At 39.4% G+C, this 19,442-nt stretch overlaps 1 protein-coding gene across 3 annotated transcripts in view; it reads right to left on the bottom strand.

Moving 5' to 3' along the window:
• Nucleotides 1-19,442, bottom strand: part of kif21a (kinesin family member 21A) — a 106,855-nt gene that overhangs the window by 53,440 nt on the left and 33,973 nt on the right. For all 3 annotated transcript variants that reach the window (XM_078419880.1, XM_078419879.1, XM_078419878.1), the window contains exons 6-15: nucleotides 18,097-18,264; nucleotides 15,789-15,904; nucleotides 13,377-13,572; nucleotides 8,625-8,814; nucleotides 7,542-7,605; nucleotides 5,793-5,984; nucleotides 3,690-3,774; nucleotides 3,496-3,607; nucleotides 1,943-2,131; nucleotides 632-831 (exon numbers count right to left, since the gene is read on the bottom strand). In XM_078419880.1, the coding sequence (XP_078276006.1) occupies nucleotides 632-831; nucleotides 1,943-2,131; nucleotides 3,496-3,607; nucleotides 3,690-3,774; nucleotides 5,793-5,984; nucleotides 7,542-7,605; nucleotides 8,625-8,814; nucleotides 13,377-13,572; nucleotides 15,789-15,904; nucleotides 18,097-18,264 (1,512 nt within the window). The remainder of the gene's footprint in view (nucleotides 1-631; nucleotides 832-1,942; nucleotides 2,132-3,495; nucleotides 3,608-3,689; nucleotides 3,775-5,792; nucleotides 5,985-7,541; nucleotides 7,606-8,624; nucleotides 8,815-13,376; nucleotides 13,573-15,788; nucleotides 15,905-18,096; nucleotides 18,265-19,442) is intronic.

Here is a 19,442-nt window from a genome sequence, read left to right as displayed (position 1 = left end):
ACTTGCCAAAGGAAATGGCAGACTTGGAACATTTCCAATATTAAAAAAAAGAGTTAACAAGGAAGGAAAACAAAAAAATGCAGCTGCTGGAAAACTGAAATAATATTTTTAAATGTTGAAAACACCACAGAATGTGTAGATGGAGAACTTTAACATTTGTAACTTTTTATTGCTCATCTAAATCCTGGCAGCCAGCTTCAGTATTTGATTGTTTCCATCTTTTTTTTCTTTGCCAGCAGGATGAAGACAAATTTAAAGGCACACTCATCCAGACCAAGTACTGTGCATTGTGGTAACATGTTCCATACAATAATATTGACATATGGTAATACTACAGCCCATCAGCTTTAATACGTGGCATTTAAGCTACTCGTTAATATTCAAAGTACTGCTTCTTACAATTACACTCCTACTTCTATCACTTCCCTAAAACATGTGTCATCTTTCATTGGATGCGTGGGGGCAGATGTTAAAATTCTTATTTCTAAGCTGGTAAATACTACTTTGTGTTGATTTGACGAAATATATGCTTTACCATTCAAGATTTCTCTTCCTGCTACTTCACCCCAAGATTCAACAAATTAAATTTGTCCTTTATGTTGCAGCCGCCAGTAATGAGAATAAACTTTACCTTGGTTTTCTTCATTTCTCCCACTTCCTGCTGTAGTTTCTTCAACTGTTTTTCATACTGTAATTGACTTTTTAGTAAACGGGCATGTTCCTTTTGTGCAGTGTGCAACTTTTGCAATTCTTTGTTCATAACTTGAAGCTTCTTTTCATATTCTGATTTAATTTTATTTGCTTTTTCTTCAGAAAAAGATTCCATTGAACCTAGAAAAAACAAAATGTTACATTTATCTGGTTTTCTCCTTTGATCAATAATGTTCTAATTCTGTCTATTATTCTGATATTAAGCATTAGTGCAAGTAATCCATTTATTGTTTCAAGTAAAAGCAAAAAAATGGGTGAAGAAATGGCAGATGGAGTTTAACCCGAACAATTGTGAGCTGTTGCACTTTGGGAGGTTGAATGCAAGGAGAGTATACAGATAATGGCAAGATTCAATGAGTTGCAGAGGGATCTTGGAGACCAAGTTCATAGCTCACGAAAGATGGCAGCACAAGTAGATAGGGTTGTATGGCAACCCTATGCTTGCCTTCATTGTTAGGGGCATTGTATTTAAGAATCAGGAAGTCATGATGCAGCTTTATAGGACTTGGGTTGGGCCATATTTTGAGTATTTCATGCAGTCATGGTCTCCCCATTACAGAAAAGATGTGGACGTTTTGGAGGGGATGCAGAGGTGGTTTACCAGAATACAGCCTGGGTAAGAGGGATTCAACTACAGGGAGAGGTTGGATAAACTTGGATTGTTTTCTCTGGAATGTTGGAGATAGAGGAGAAACTTTATAGGAGTACATTAAATTATGAGAAGCATAGGTATGGTAGGCAGTCAGAACCTTTTTCCCCAGGATGGAAATGTCCAACACTGGCAGGCACAAGTATAAGGCAAGAGGTGGAAAGTTCAGTGGAGATGTGAGGGATAAGTTATTTTTGCACAGAGGGTGATGGGGCCTTGGAACACACTGCCAGGGGTGGTGGTGGATGCAGATACGATAGTGGCATTTAAGAGGCTTTTGGATAGGCACATGGATGTGCAGGGAAGAAAAGGTTATGTGTTGGCAGATGAGAACAGTTCAGCAAGGCATCATGTTCGGCACAAACATTATGGGCTGAAGGGCCTGTCTTGTGCTGCACTATTCTATGCTCTTAAAACACAGAGCAAAATTATCATTCAAACCAAGACAAATTGCTGAAAACAATGAAAAGTATTTCCAATTGAAAAGAAAACGGACTGACAATTTCTATACAAGATTGTATGAATTGAAAAATATGACCTGTCTAGTCATTTTTTAAATTTGACAAGAATTTTTTTTTCTACCTAGATTTTGTAAAACACGGTCCCTCTCCAGCTGGGTATCTCGAATTTTATTTTGCAGCATCATTAACTTTTCCTCATACTGCTTCTTCAGTGTCTGTAGCCGTCGCTGGCTGTTTTCCAGTTCGTCGATGAGCTTCTGCTTAATTTCTATTTCACAAGTAATGTTAGCCAGATCTGCCTGAAAATTAGCTGTGGAAATAAGTATTTAGAGAAACAAGAGTAATTGAATAACCAGAACTCAATAAAAAACCTTATTTAAATCTATGTATTCTCTGAGGCAAAGGGAATTAAAAAATCCCAGGTCCTTCAAGACAGTGTCACAAATTATCATTTGATCAAACATTCACTACACAGCAATGGTCCATTTGCTGAACCCAAACATCAATCTAATACTCATACTCAAAATAAAATCTAAATCACCTGTGTACTCATGTTCTCTGTAAATGCAGAATTTGGTAATGATACAAAAATAGGCGAGATTGTGAGTAAAGGAGGGGGAGAAAATGTAAAAGGCACTTCATGGGAATAAAGACATAGACGATTTCCTAAATGGGGTGAGGAATACAGAAATTGGATGTGCAAAGGGACTTGGGAGTGCTGGTGCAAGATTCCAAAAAGGTTAATTTGCAAGTTGAGTTGGTAGTAAAGAAGGCAAATCTAATGTTAGCATTCATTTCGATAGGACTAGAATGTAAAAGCCGGGATATAATGTGGAGGCTTTATAAGGCACTGGTCAGACTGTATTTGGACTATTGAGAGCAATTTTGGGCCCCATATCTGAGTAAGGTTGAGATGGCGTTGGAGACGGTCCAGAGGAGGTTTACGAGAATGACCCCAGTGATGATTGATTGGGTTAACTCATAACTCACGTTCAACAGTTCTGGGCCTGTACTCGCTGAAGTTTAGAGGGATGAGGGGGAACCCCATTGAACATCCATGCCTGGATAAAGTGGATGTGGAGGGGATGTTTCCATTACTGCGACTGTCTAGAACCTGAGGGCACAGACTTAGGAGAAAAAGATGTGCCGTTAGAAAGGAGATAAGGAGGAATTTCATTCCTCATTGCGTGGTGAATCTGTGGAATTCAATGCCACAGAAGGCTGTGGAGGCCAGGTCATTGGGTATTTCTAATGCAGAGATTGACTTTTTTTTATTAGTAAGGGTGTCATAGGTTATGGAACATGACAGGAGAATAGGGTTAAGAGGGAAAGATAGATCAGCCATGATTGAATGGTAGAGTAAACTTAATGGGCTGAATGGCCTAATTCTGCTCCTATGACTTACGAACGGGGACAAGCTAAATGAGTGGGTAAGGACATGGATGGCCAGGTTTAATGTGGAAAAATTTGAGATAATCCAACGGCGTACAAGCTGGAAAGGTAGTGCACCTGCTAAGTGGTCCAAAACATCAGTGTCCCCTGCAAATAGCAGGTTTGTAGTTGCTACTGCAAAATTTATAAATCGACAATTTAGATAACTAAAGCCAACTAGCCACTAATCTACACGAACATCAAAGAGAATAAATAGGCAAAATAAATTTGTAAAGATATTACCTTCTTCATCTAACTCAGAATCAGATTCATCTGAACTTTCACTTATTTCAACTTCGTCCTCTTCAGCATCTTCTTCATCCCCATCATGATCACTGCATTCCTGACCTTCTTCCTTTAAAAATGGTATTTCAGTTATTAAGACTTTTGATTAATTGAAAAGGTAGTTACTTGAAATTATGTAAACTTTGGCATACCTCTTCTAAGTCATTCTTTTCTTTCTCTTCTTCATCTTTCTCTTCAAGCTTCTCCCCTTCATTAAGATTCTCCTCTTTAATTACGCTGTGCAAACATAATTAAATTTATATTGTCCTTTAAAATCTCACAACAATACAACATTCACAAGTTATCAAATTTTTGTAAATATCAATTTGAATGTTAATGATGTTACACATCCCTAAATCATGCAACGAGTCACACGGCACGGAAACAGGCCTTTCACCCCAACTTGTTCATTCCAACCAAGATGCCCCATCTAAGCAAGTCCAATTTGCTGCATTTGGTCCATGTTCCTTTGAAAATTTTGTATCCATGTACCTGTCAAGTGTCCTTTAAATTTTATTGTTGTACCTGCTCCTCTACCTCCTAAGGCAGCTCATTCCATATGCGCACCATCTTCTGAGTAAAAAAAAGTTGCACCTCAGGTTCCTATCAGGTTCTTTCCCCCTCTCACCTTAAACCTATGTCCTCTGGTTCATGATTCCCCTACCCTGGGTAAAAGGCTGAGCATTCATTCTATCAATTCCCCTGGTGCTTTTGTACACCTCTATAACATCACACATCAGCCTCCTGTACTCAAAGGAATAAAGTCCTAACTTGCCCAATCCCTCCCAAGTTACAGTCCTGCAATATCCTTGTAAATTTTCCGTGCATGCTTCCCAGCTTAATGACATCCTTCCTATATAGCAGGGTGATCAAACCTGAACACAATACTCCAAATGCAGCCTCACCAACTGTAACGTAACATCCTAAATTCTACACTCACTACCCTGACTGATGAAGCCCAATATACCAAAAGCCTTACCACCCTATTTACCCATGCTTCCAAGTTGCACCAATGCAAATAAATGTCCAAATATTAAGAGGAAGTTGCAATACATGTATAACCAAGGACATTTTTTAATTTGGCTGTACAATAAGGGCTCAAAACACCATGATCACAAGTTTTAAAACTAGTGAAATGTTGATATTATCCACATATTATTTGAACCTTCACTTTTTCCAATTTGCGAGCAGCAAAAGTCCTATGTATGCAAAGCAAAAAAAAGGGAGATTTGAGCATCACATCTTGAGCAATACTGTTAGAATAAAATATGTTTTATGCCATGATGTTTTATAACCAAATTTGGTTGAGGTACAGCTTCCAATCTGTGTTAATATTCCAAAATGATTCATATTTTTGTAAACACCTGGTGTTTACAAAGCCATCATATTTAAACTTCAAGTTACTATAATGGCAAAGGAAAAACAAAACATTAAAAATATTTGACTTTACAACAATTATGCTCTCAACCCAAAATATATTAAGTCAAAGGAATTAAAAAGTTACAATGTAATACACATATGTACAACAATAATTTTTTTCTCAACCATACCATTTCCAAAACTAGGAATTTGAAACATGGTAAAGTTTAAGACTGGGGAAGAAGTATGCAGTTTCTTTGGCCAGATACAAATAAACAGTCAACTGCCCACCACCTAGGCATTTCCAATTTTTCATTGAAATTTTCAACAAGGCATTGTATTCCACAAATCAGTTACTCTCTGTAGAAGGCTTCTAAATACAAGCCCATATCATGCAAATCCAAATCCTGAACAGCAGCTGCAACTTTATCAGTTCTTGCCACATACCCAATTAAACTTAATGCCAAATACCATGTTGTCCTTATTCCAGTTTAGCCTTGTGACATGGGAAGACATGCGCGAAGGAATGTGGACAGACCAAGTTGCATAGAAGAAAAAATAAGAGTAGACGTGTACTTTTGTAAAATAACTTGAACTTGAATACAACAAATTGAAAAGAAGGCTCAAGTTAACTACAAAAGTATGTTGCAGATAGACACCAATTCTAAAACATTTGAAATATCATTTGAAATATGTATTAAAATTCAAGACTCTTTAACATAAACAATATTGACTTTACCACATGCATATGATCAATTCCAAGATCCACAAAGAAACTTTGAACAAATTTCATTCGGGAAAAATTAATTGAAGTGTACATGTTGTTACCCCTAATCAGATTTTTAAAACCCAAACTAATTTAACAACTGGAAGCAATATACAGTAACCACACATACCTTTTTTTCTTTTTCTTTTTCTTAAGCTTTTCCAAGTCCTTTTTAGCCATTTGTAAGACATCCATAGCATCCTTGTCTGAACCAAGAACTGAACCAGAAAAAGTACCATTAAGATATGGAGGTCTTGCTGAAGCCCTTGAAAGGTTACGACGAAGGTTTTCATTCATGGCTTCACTCTCAAATAGTTTTGATCTAAAACAATATAATAACAAAGCTAAGAATGCAACCGTGGGTTTGTGTTAAATATTGGAATAGCACTAAATACTCTGCAGAACTATATTCCAGTCATAATAAAACCATGGAAGTGGCAGGAGCAATGTACAGGACTAAATTGTGTAGGCTACAATATTATATTAGGACAATCAAAGGAACATCTTACAGTTACTTGATTTCCCCACACACTGCCCCTCAAAAGCTTGTGAATTTTACTATGTGAAATGGTAATGGTGCTCATTCTTATGAAAATTCCTCACATCTTGACTGTATTTGATATTTTTAACAACCTATCATATTATCAAGAATAATTTGTCCACAGGACATCATACATATGTGGCTATATTGAACATTTGGAAGAACACAAATGGTGTACTGAATACTGAAATTGCCTGCTTATTTAAGATTGTTAATGTATGAGGATTTATGGGAATACATGGAAGTGATCTTACGAAGAAAATTTAGCTAGGCTATGTTTGCATATTTTGCAGTTTATAAGTATAGCGGGGATATGTTGTTAAAAAAAAAGTGATAAGTGCCTACAACATGCTGACAGGGGTGATGATGGAAATAGATGCCACACTGACATTTAAGAGGCTTGTAAATAAGCAAGTGACTGCTGGGAATGGAAGTGCAGTCAGAAGGGATTAATTTAATTTGTTTAATTTAGTTTAATGGGACTTTCATACAGAGTTTAATTTGTCATTATTTAGTTTGGAGAAACAGCAGGGAAATAGGCCCTTCAGCCCACCGAGTCCACACTGACCATCGATCATCCTTACACTAATTCTATGTTATCCCACTTTTGCATCCTGCACACTAGGGTTCAATTTACAGAAGCCAATTGACCTGCAAACCCGCACGTGTTTGGAATGTGGGAGGAAACCAGAGCACCTGGAGGAAACCCACGCGGTCACAAGGAGAACCAAAACTCCGCACAGATAGCACCTGAGATTAGGATTAAACCCGTATCTCTGGTGCTGTGAGGCAGCAGTTCTCCCGCTGCGCCACTGTGCTGCCCTATTATGCTCGTCACAGACATCATGGACCGAGGGGCCAATTCCTGTGCTGCATTGTTCCATGTTCAATGTCAGGGATAGTAATGAAACCACAAGATTTTGGGGGATTTGACAGTGATTTTGAAGAAAATGTTTCTTCTTCTGGGATAATCTAGAATTATGAATCAGTGCATAAAAGTAATGGGATTGTCCATTTAAGGCATGAACAAGATGATTTGTTTCCTCTGGTGTAATGGGCCTTTAGAACACTCAGCATTAACAATTTTCAAAACAACATTCCAACAATCTTTGAGGAAAAGGTAGTCAGTTTCCTAGTAAGCAAAAGGTGAAAGATTATTGGAGTAAGACAGAAATATGGAGTTGGGAATACAACCAGATGAGCTATGATTTTATTAAATGGCAAAGGATATTTGGCGGCCTAAGTTTTCTAATCTTGCTCAATGCTGGTTTATCCTCAAAAATGGTACTTGTCGAGATACAACTCTACAACTGCATCTTAAAGAAACATTGCAGTTACCTGAGATCTTCAACTTCTTTAATATAATTCTTTATCATTGCACTGATTTCATCATTTCCATCTCCTATAATTGTCAAGATAGAATAGTTACATTAGTCCAATTTAAAAGTGTCTAAAGGAGATTTATGAGCATGTGAAATCAAAGATTCAAATATTTCTAAAAGTCCCATAAAGTGCTATGGTTCATTTGTTCAAAATCAGTCCAGTTTAACACATACTATCACACATTGATGGTGCCAAAGTAGAGATGGTTGAAAGCTTCAAGTTCTTAGGAATAAATATCACCAGTCATTTGTCCTGCACCAGTCACATCAAAGCCATGGCCAAGCAAGCACACCAAAGTGTCTGCTTCCTTAGAAGGCTTAAGAAGTTTGGCATGCCTCTCGCCAACTTCTACAAATGCGCATATTATCAGGATGCATCACAGTATGGTTTGGGAACAGCATCATCCAAGACCACATGAAATTGCAGAGAATTGCAGACATAGCCCAGACCATCACGCAAACTAACCCCCATTGCATGGACCCCATCTACACTTCACACTATCTTGCCAAGGCCATCAGCATAATCAAGGACCAGTTTGACCCCGGCCACTCCCTCTTCTCCCCTCTCCCATCAGGCAAGATATACAGAAGTTTGAAACTGCATACCTCCAGATTCAGCGAGTTTCTTCACAGCTGATATCTGGCAACTGAACTGTCCTCTCACCACCTAGACTGCAGTCCCGACCTCCCATCTATCTCATTGGAGACCTTTGAACTATCTTTAATTGGCCTTTTTGGACATTGTCCTGCACTAAATGTTATTCCCTTTATCTTATATCTGTGCACTGCGACAGCTTGATTGTAATGATACATCGACTTTTCTTTGACTGGATGTGACAATAGTAAACTAAACTAATCTTTGCAGTGGACTTTCAGAACATGTCAGGAAAAGAGGAATTATCTTTCGTAGTTGAAAAGGTAAAGATCATTTACTTGCAAATATCTAAGATTAGATTATAGCAATAAATGATCACTTAATCACTTAAATCAAGAAGTAAACAGCATCAGGTTTACACATTTTGAACCTTAATTAGTTCACCTGATTTGGCGAGAACTTGATTGACCTGATCACTCAGAAGTTGTGTTACTCTTGCCCTCAGTGATTCTATGGTCTCTTGCATTGCTTTTACCCTCATTCGCAGATTATTATTTTCAGTGTGCAGCATAGAATTTTCATGGAACATATCATTGATACTCTCCACACCATCATCTCCAATTATTCTCTTGCCCTAAAAAAAGATAGAATTTTATTTTAAGAAGCAAACTCATCTCCATTTCTTTGACATGCTATGTTCCAGTCTGCTCTGGAAATAGATAAATTACCCCCACCCTTGTAGACAAGTATCATAACAGACTGACTGAAGAAGGGTCTCGACCCGAAACATCACCCATTCCTTCTATCCAGAGATGCTGCCTGTCCCGCTGAGTTGCTCCAGCATTTTGTGTCTATCTTCTGTGTCAACCAGCATCTGCAGTTCCTTCCTAAGCATTTCCTCTACCAGCCTTAAATATCCAGCACCTTCACCACTCGGGTATTCTTCTCCAAAACACTAACATCACTAGGAATACCGAAACACATAACTATCCATTCCTACAAAGAGAACAAGCCGATATAATTATTACCAGATTATTCAAAGCTGGACACATTATCGCTCCCTCACTGCCATTTGATATAAATTGTGGATTTCTACTTAATGGCACTGTGAGGGTAGGCTGGGCACAGAGGAGTGTCACAGAGACATCTTGCTCAGGCACAAATTTGGATGGACTATAAATTATCTCACGGTCATCTTGTTAACATCAGACAGAATTTTTTTTTAAGTAATTTCTTTGTCTAATGAACTGAACACAGTAAAACTGTATCCTCATTTCTCATAGAAACATAGAAAATAGGTGCAGGAGTAGGCCATTCGGCCCTTCGAGGCCATTCAATATGATCATGGCTGATCATCCAGCTCAGTAGCCTGTACCTGCCTTCTCTCCATACCCCCTGATCCCTTTAGCAAAAAGGGCCACATCTAACTCCCTCTTAAATATAGCCAATGAACTGGCCTCAACTACCTTCTGTGGCAGAGAATTCCACAGACTCACCACTCTCTGTGTGAAGAAATGTTTTCTCATCTCGGTCCTAAAAGACTTCCCCCTTATCCTTAAGCTGTGACCCCTGGTTCTGGACTCCCCCAACATCGGGAACAATCTTCCCGCATCTAGCCTCTCAAACCCCTTAAGAATTTTATATGTTTCTATAAGATCCCCCCTCAGTCTTCTAAATTCCAGCGAGTACAAGCCCAGTCTATCCAGTCTTTCCTCATATGAAAGTCCCGCCATCCCAGGGATCAATCTGGTGAACTCATGCTCTGCTTGATATGTCTGGAGTCCCATTCCCACGTTCCTCTTAAACTCACTGAGTTCCTTGGAAAGTGTATTACTTCACTGTTAAAATCTTTCAAATAAAAAGAATCAAATGAGTTGGAGTATTAACAGTTAAATCAAATGGTCTGGAAAGTGTGCTTTTAGTCATCTGGGCTACAGGACTATTTGAGAGTTGAGAAAAAATGGGTCTCACAAAGCAGGTCAGGAGTTTTAACTGTGCAGAATCATTATGTCATTTGGTAAAATTCCCCCATGATCATAAAAATAGTTAATCCCTTGCACAAGCTTCTCAGAAAATTGACAGGGACAAGGTAATTTCCCGAACTGTGCAGATCAGAGAGTATCCAGAAAAACAAATCAAGTCAAGTCAAGTCAATTTTATTTGTATAGCACATTTAAAAACAACCCACGTTGACCAAAGTGCTGTACATCTGATTAGGTTCCAATGGAAAAAAAAAGAAACATATAGTAGCACGCAAACAGTTCACAGCGCCTCCTCAATGAGCCTCAAACGCTAGGGAGTAGAGATAGGTTTTGAGCCTGGACTTAAAGGAGTCGATGGAGGGGGCAGTTCTGATGGGGAGAGGGATGCTGTTCCACAGTCTAGGAGCCGCAACCGCAAAAGCGCGGTCACCCCTGAGCTTAAGCCTAGACCGCGGGATAGTGAGTAGCCCCAAGTCGGCCGACCTGAGGGACCTGGAGTTAGAGAGGGGGGTTAGAAGATTTTTGATGTAGGGGGGGGGAGTGTCCATTTAGGGCTTTATACGTGAATAGGAGGAGCTTGAAGTTGATTCTGTACCGTACAGGGAGCCAGTGGAGAGAGGCCAGAATCGGGGTGATGTGGTCCCTTTTACGGGTACCCGTCAGGAGTCTCGCTGCGGCGTTTTGGACCAGTTGCAGGCGGGACAGGGAAGATTGGCTGATCCCAGTGTATAGGGAGTTGCAGTAGTCTAGGCGGGAGGAAATGAAAGCGTGAATGATTTTTTCTGTGTCGTCGAATTGGAGGAAAGGTTTGATTTTAGCTATGGTTCGAAGTTGGAAGAAGCTGGCTTTTACCACAGCGTTGACTTGCTTATCAAATTTTAATGCAGAGTCAAATATCATGCCGAGGTTTTTGACATGCGGTTTGACTAGGCAGGATAGACTTCCAAGACTGCCTGTTATCAATTTGATGGAGTCGGGGGGGCCGAATAGGATGACCTCAGACTTGCTCTCATTTAATTGGAGGAAGTTCTGTGCCATCCAACATTTTATGTCCTCAGGGCAGTGTAAGAGGCTGTTTAAATTTGACTGGTTGTTGGGTTTCAGGGGGAGGTAAAGCTGAGTGTCATCGGCATAGCAGTGGAAAGAAATGCCGTGCCTTTGAATGATTTGGCCAAGGGGGAGCATGTATAGAGAGAAGAGAATGGCGCCTAGGATGGAGCCTTGTGGAACTCCGCAGGAGAGGCTAGCTGGAGCAGAGGAATAACTGCCTATGTTGATGGCGAAACTCCTATCTTTGAGGTACGAAGCGAACCAGCTCAGGGCAGTGCCATCAATGCCAACCGCGTACCGGAGACGGTCAATAAGGATGGTGTGGTCCACTGTATCGAACGCTGCGCTGAGGTCGAGAAGGAGCAGGATTGCACAGTCGCCGGTGTCGATGGCGAGAAGCAGGTCGTTGTGTACCTTCAACAAGGCAGACTCTGTGCTGTGGTGGGCTCTGAAACCTGACTGGAAACTTTCCAGGATGGTGTTTTGGTGCAGGTAGGGCACTAATTGGTTTAGAATTGCCTTTTCAAGGACTTTTGACAGGAATGGCAGTTTGGAAATGGGTCTGTAGTTGCTAGGCAAGGTGGGGTCTAGGTTAGGTTTTTTCAGTAGGGGCTGGACCACCGCGTGCTTGAAACTGGTTGGAACAGTGCCAGTGGCCAGAGAACTGTTGATAATAGAGAGGATGCTGGGACCGGCTATTGCAATGACATCCTTCAGAAGGGCAGGATCAAGGGGGCAGGTTGCAGGTTTCATAGCGGAGACAAGTTTTGCAAGGGAGGATTGAGTGACGGGTTGGAAGCAGTCAAATTTAGATGAACAGACTAGTGAGACAGCTAGGTCACGGGTGGGAGGGGAAATGTTCATTCTAATGTTCTCAACTTTGTTGGTGAAAAATTTAGCGAATTCTTCGCACTTAGCAGGGGACCCAACTAAGCTGGTACTGGGGGCGGGACATATGACAGAGGTAATTGTTCTAAATAGGACCTTGGAGTTATGAGAGTTTTTGGAAATAAGGTCGGAGAAGTATTGTGCTCTAGCAGACTTTACTGCTTCCTGGTATTTGAGAAGATTGTTTCTCAGAATTTCGAAGGAAATTTGAAGCTTGTCACATTTCCACCTCCTTTCTGATTTTCTGCACTCCCTTCTTAGGGCTTTGGTGGAGTCATTGAGCCACGGCCGACCTTTGGGCTTAGGCTTTTTCATTTTAAGGGGAGCGATAGAATCCAGGATGGAAGAGCAAGTGATATTAAATAAAGAGGCGAGATCCTCAGTGCTGAGATGGGGGGAGAGGCCTCAATAGTGCAGATGTTGGGGGCAGCTGTGAGAGCCTCGGAGAATTTACTGGCAGTCAATGAATTTATGTCGCGGGAGTAGCGAACAGGGAGATGAGATTTTGCGGGAGATAAAGGCAGAGATGCGTCAAATATGATAGCGCTGTGGTCCGATAGACAGGCTTCAGTAGTTTCAATGTTGTTGATTGGGAATCCGGACGATAACACTAGGTCGAGAGTATGGCCTAACTTGTGAGTGGGTCCCGTGGTGTGAAGAGTCAGATTGAAGGACTCAACCAGGTGCATAAATTCACTCACAAGAGGCTTAGTGGGACAGCAAACATGAATATTAAAGTCACCAAGAATCATGATCCGGTGAAATTTGGGCAAAATGCTAGAAATCAGATCAGCAAATTGGGTGATGAAGTCCTTATGCATTTTTGGTGGGCGATACACAAGAACAATTAAGAGGGGATAGGCTAGGCCTACTTTAATTAGTTGCACCTCGAAACTGGAGAAATGATCAGCGTTCAGGAGGCGGCAGTTGAAATGTTTCTTAAACAAGGTGGCACAGTTACTGTCTTACAGCACCAGAGACCCATGTTTGATCCTGACTATCGGTGCTTGTCTGTACGGAGTTTGTACGTTCTCACCGTACCTTGCTGGGTTTTCTTCGGGATCTCTGGTTTCCCCCCACACTACAAATTCATACAGGTTTGTAGGTTAATTGGCTGGCTATAATTGTAAATGTCCCTAGTATGTGTAGGATAGCGTTAGTGTGCCGGGATCGCAGGTTGGTGCAGACTCAGTGGGCCAAATTGCCTGTTTCCGTGCTGTACTTCTAAACTAAACAATTTTTAGGATTCCTTCCAGTTTTCTCAAAATTTGCTTACCGTCTTATACTCTGTAAGTTCAATCTGGAGTCGTGCTATTTCACTACGAAGTGCATTGATTTGTTGACTTGCTCTGTCCTGGTTAACCATCACTTTATTTTTGATGTTTCGTGCACGATTTGCATACTTCAGCGTGTTCAAAGTTTCCATGAAATCACGATCTGACGGACCAACGCAAGCTAGCATAACTGTCTGGCTGCAAAAGAAAACTAGATTCACTACTGAAGTACATCTCACCGGTCACATGATTTCTGAAAACACCAGTTTAGATACCCATTTAGGAATTAAGCCAAGCAATAAAAGAACAATGCCAGTGCATCAAAATCTATTACTCGAGCTTTATCAGGATGGTTGGACTAAAAAGTTAAAAATGATTTCCACTGACACCAAGTTAATATCTTACAATATTCACAAACATTTTTCCTTTATTTGAGCACCTACTACATCACAGAATTTTAGCAGGCCGTATATTTGTTTGTATCACAAATGATTTTTGACAGAGCGAGCACAAATGACAACCAGCCAATAAATGTGAGACCAAACTCTATAACAAGGAACAGGTGGATGGACATTATTTCCCTAAATGTCACCATTTGTAAGCAGCTCAAATTCACATCATTTATGGTAGAAATTCTGTTACTGGCGACTGCTAGTACTCTTTCACAATTCACCTCACACTTTTACGATGGTTTAGTGGAATGTACAAATTTTACATTTCAGATAGTTCTCAGAAAAATTGGCTATTTCCATTTCCTCTCTCCAAACAAGGTATGGTGGGTGGGTGGGGGGAGAGATATGATATCACCCTCTCAAATATTGAAAATCAAGTCTCTAATTTTGAATTTCTTTCCAAACATACAATTGGAATTAAGATTTTAACCATGCCATTGATTGCATAATTTTTTTTAAATAAGCAACAGCAAAGGCCTCAAAGCAAGTGATGATATTGGCGATGTGCTCCGATTTAATCATACCAAGGAAAAATTCTCATCTGCTCTGATTTCCATCATCAAACTATCATGGGCTTGGAAGTAAGATGTCATTTATAATAGCGAAGAATAGTGGAAAATTATAACTTTTCCCCTCAGTCATTTTTGCTGCCATCATTCAACTCCTGACAGATGCAATTGAAAATGCGAGGAATACAAAGACTCACCACAGCAAGAGTGACCTCTCTTCTTGCTAACTTGCCAATGGCTTTCTGCATAGTTGGCCATCATGTCCAGTTAATTTACCTGTAAGGATGTGCCTAAAATATGTCAATTTGGACACCAAAATTGAACCTATTCTGAGACTTTCCAGATCAAGGGAATCCAGCCAACACAAACATATTGGTTGACAGACTACTAACTGCCATACATTGATCCATTTTGCTTAACAGCACCAAATAAAATCATGAAAATGGTCCACTTTGTTTAGAGACTAAACAATGCTCGCTCTCCTGGGATACTTTTTAGAGCAATCATCTTTTAATGGGTTACACCATCCAGTATTTCCACGGTCATTACACTTGACACTGCTCCAATGACATTCCAAATAATACTTTTATACCTTTAAAAGTACTCTAAATATCTAGACTGAAAAAGTATATCATCAACTGCCTTCTCAATATCCAGTAGTACATGAGCATTACTTGGTGGCTATTAGGTTTATCTTATGGAGACATTTCATAAAATTCAACAAATGGCTTCAAAAATCCTTGATAACTAAACTTAATTTTAATTCTACATTAATAGTACACCCTAAAACAGTTTGAGCTGTTTTATTTGACCCACAACAGAATGAACAGATTATTTTTCACATGAGGAAGCAACAGCAAAATGCAACCTGCATTATTTTGGACCTCCCAGAAACCCAAGATGAGGACAATTAATGTCTCTTAAAAGGGAATTGCTTTTCAAACTCCAATCTTTCTTTTCTTGGACAACTGTTATACATTCATCCTGTTTTCTGAAATGCTGTAATTCATCATGGACGTTCATCATAGTCCTTCATGGAGTGAGAACAATGAAGAAGGTAAAGTATAATCTCCAATAACATAACTTGATAAAAGTTATCCCTTTTTCTTGGAGAAGAATTTCACAATTCACTACCTGGCAGAGATCCACAATGTACAATTGGGAATGCATGAACACAAATGGATAATCATTTAGAATTTAAAATCTTGAGAATAATGCAGGAACCAAAACTGAGATGCAATCATGATCGGTTCATGAGCTCAAGAGCACTGAAAAGTCATGGGAGCAACTGAAGTTGATTAGGTTCAAAATTAGCAAGCATCTCACTTCCAAAACTGATGATCTTCAATTTCAGCAATACAAAATATGCCATCTCTACGCCACCATGACCTCCCCACCTCTTAGAAAAGTAATGCTTCCAATATGATCTAATTAATCTACTGTAAATACCTACCTATTGCCCCCCAAAGAATCTTGCAGCAATCGGGTCAATTTCGAGTCTCTATAAGGCACATGAGTTACCCGCTTACTTTTATCGCCAAGTGCACTGATGACATTTCCAAGGGCTAGCTGGAAAGCAAGTTTTATACAAAATGATTAATGTTTTCATAAAACTCCAGTTTTCAAACGTCCATTTTTATTCCAAAGTTTATTTTGTTTGCCGTGAACATTTTCACTTACAATTTAATGACTGGCAATGGAATTAAATACATTGGTATGCAAATTTACTTTTGTCAGGATTAGTTACTGCAAACATACCTAAAATGATACCAGAAAGTAATTGGAAGCCAACCAAATTTCAGTAAATTCAAAGACTATATAGTCATATGAATAGCATAACACCAGGAGAGTTAATCATAACCAATGTAAATAAACAAAGTTTAATATTATAATACTCATTGGAGTTCACAGTAACTTGTCCACCGATTGATTGCAGAGTACCTTCTTTAACAACAGGCAAATTGCCTCAAGTTTTCTCACTTAACTATATATATTTCAAATGTTACATTCTATGTACAATTAATATTTAATCACTATTTAATTTAATTATATTATGGTCCTCCCACTTCTAGATGGCAGTTATATCAAGTTCTGTCTCTCAGATCTATGTTTATACAAGACAAACTACTCAAGGAACTCAGCGTACTAGGCAGCCTCTGTGGAGGGAATTGAACAGTCCACCTTTTGGGGTCAAGACCTGAGGTACCTGTTTCCATGCTCTATGACTATTACTCCATGATGCTTCATTTGGACTGAGATAGTTGATATAAAGAGGGGAGAGAGAGGTGCAGGGCAAGAGCTAGTGAGCAATAGGTGAATCCAGCTGAAGAGCAAATCTCACCCCTTTTTTGGGGCTATCTCCCTGCTTTTGCAGTCCAAATGACAGGTAACACCCTGAAACCGACTGTCCATTGCTCTCCACAGGTGCGGCCTGGACTGCTGAGTTCCACGAGCAATTTGGTTGTTGCTCCAGATTCCAGTCTCTGTAGTCTCTTGTGCCTCTAAATAACTTATAGTAACTCATTGGTATTATTCCCTCACTCTCTGCACTCCTGGTCAACCAACACAGTCTCTAACCGAACTGCTCATTCTATTTTCATACCAAATGCTCATAATCCTTGCCTTTGGATGCAGATTTAACAAGTAACACACATAAGACATGTTAAAGCAATGTCTAGACAGCTCATCCCATCTGCTTATCCATTTACAACCAATCCTATCATTTTTCTTCTGACAGACCATCTTCAGTGTTCATCCCTATTCTGCTATAATTACTCCCAGACTCCACCCTCTCCGCCCCTTATTTTCCCTCCATTTCTTCCTGATAGCACAAACCCATGGTATAGAATGCACTATTTCAGATGCACTTCTGCCACTGCATTTCAAACAAAAATACATTCCGTTCTAATGTTATAAAGAACAAATGTTAATAGAAATAAGCACACACACCACTAGAGGATGCTCTCCCTTATAAGAACAACGAGCATTTAAGGCAAAAGGACACAAAATGCTGGAGTAACACAGCAGATCAGGCAGCATCTCTTGAGAACATGGATTGGTGACATTTTGGGTCGGAATCCTTCTTCAAATTGGTGGGGAAAGGAAGAAAGCTGGGAGAGATGAGAGGCAGGATAAAGCATGGCAGGTAAGTAGACACAAGCAAATGAGGTTTTTGATGGGCAAATGTTTGGAATAAGCAACATTCTATGTTTTACCAGAATTTGATTTCTTAGTTTTTGTCTAATTTATTTTCAGCTCATTCTAGGGGACTTTTGCGTTACCTCTGGTCCATGGAGAAGCATTCTGCTAATAGGGCAGAGTCTGCATAATTCAACCCTATGTTTCCTGGATTTGGTCCCAACTGATTTCAAAAAACCATACTGAAGGAGCAGATGCTCAGCCTGGGCACATGTAGTTACATCCTGACTTTCATCAGCAGCTTCCTTGGCACCAAGGCTAAGCAGCATCAAGAGTCAATTTAAGGACATCTTCACACAAGCAACCTCCCAACAAGAAATCAATGAAATCCGGGTGCCAAACATCTGTTGTTACCCAATCTTAAAAAAAAAATGAAATGTTTCAATGTCATTTGTAGATTAAATCTAATGCCACCAACATTACTAAAATTGTTCAACTATTTTACAAAATATCAATATAAGTTACACACAATGAAATAAATAGTCTGTTCAAGCTTGTAATAACGTTCACCCTACTCTGATGAAATACCATTTTTTTAATAGCGCAATTCGGCATGTACTTACAAGACCACAATTAATTGAAATTCCTTCTTTTGCTCGTTCTCCAGTTGCCCCTGTACGCTTCAGTCTTTCTGAACCTGCTAGGTCAACAAAATGGAACTTGGCCGTGAGGGTTTCAAACTCGTTCATTTCTCTTGATTCACTAATTACTTTGTTATCTATCACTTCATCCTGTGTTAAAACAAAAACAATTTTCAATGCGCATGCATCAATTTATTTGAAATCTATGTAAAAATGTAACACAATGATAACTTAAAATTGAGCGGTGCGAATTGTCTTACGTTAGAATATCATCAGTTTGGTCTTTTCAATTTACAGGTGCTTACTGGACTGAATACTTGTAGAAATTTAATTTCTCATATTTTGTGCATCTATATTTAGACACCACAAAACCCTCCATCCCACAAACCCAACGGTATATTTTTAGAATCAAGTATCAAGGAAGTTAAATCTGGATATAATTATTTTATGATATGAACAATATTCCCAAGTCCTCTGGTTCACTCTTAAAACATTAAACATTCGGGCGGCACAGTGGTAGAGCTGCTGCCTCACAGCATCAAGGACCCGGGTTCAATCTTGACTAGGGGTGCTGCCTGTGCGGAGTTTGTATGTTTTCCCTGTGGGATTTCCCTGGGTACTCCAGTTTCCTCCTACCTTCCAAAGACACACAGGTTTGTCAGTTAATTGGCTTTATAAATTGCCCCAAGTGTGTAGATTGCAAAAGTAGGATAACATAGAACAGGTGTACAGGTGATAAATGGCCGGCATGGACTCGATGGGCCAAAGGGACTGTTTCCACATTGTATCTCTAAACTTAAAATAAGGTAGAATTTTTAAATTGCAATGCATAAATTCTATTTTAAATGCTGCCCTTTTTTTGAGAAAAGATTGTTTATTTTTGTCTGGACACGTTAGTCTTTTGGATTCAGTTCTTTGTAGTGATCCAACTTGCATTTCACAGCTTTTAATAATTGTTTTTATTTTCTCTCAGATTGCCTTTATTAATCTATCAACCAGACAGCTGCACAAACAGAATCACTATCAGAAATATTCTTTGCTCTATTCATTCTTCCCCCACCATCTCCGTAATCTAATACTTGCTTTCTCATTTTTGCAGTTCTGATGAAGGCCTAACATGTTAGCTCTATTTATTTTGCAGAATCTGCCTGAATGTGCTGAGGCTTTGCAGCATAATGTTATTTCAAATTCCCAATATCTTTGGGTATTATTTTTGTTCATGTTCATCATTCGCATCTGGTTTAAGGGAACATAAATAATTCTGTGCATGAAGGAACTGCAGATGCTGGTTTAAATCAAAGATAGACACAAAATGCTGGAGTAACTCA

Source organism: Rhinoraja longicauda, chromosome 23, assembly GCF_053455715.1.
Source record: "Rhinoraja longicauda isolate Sanriku21f chromosome 23, sRhiLon1.1, whole genome shotgun sequence".
In the NCBI taxonomy this organism is placed as follows: domain Eukaryota; kingdom Metazoa; phylum Chordata; class Chondrichthyes; order Rajiformes; family Arhynchobatidae; genus Rhinoraja; species Rhinoraja longicauda.
This window is presented reverse-complemented; position numbering and strand designations above follow the sequence as displayed.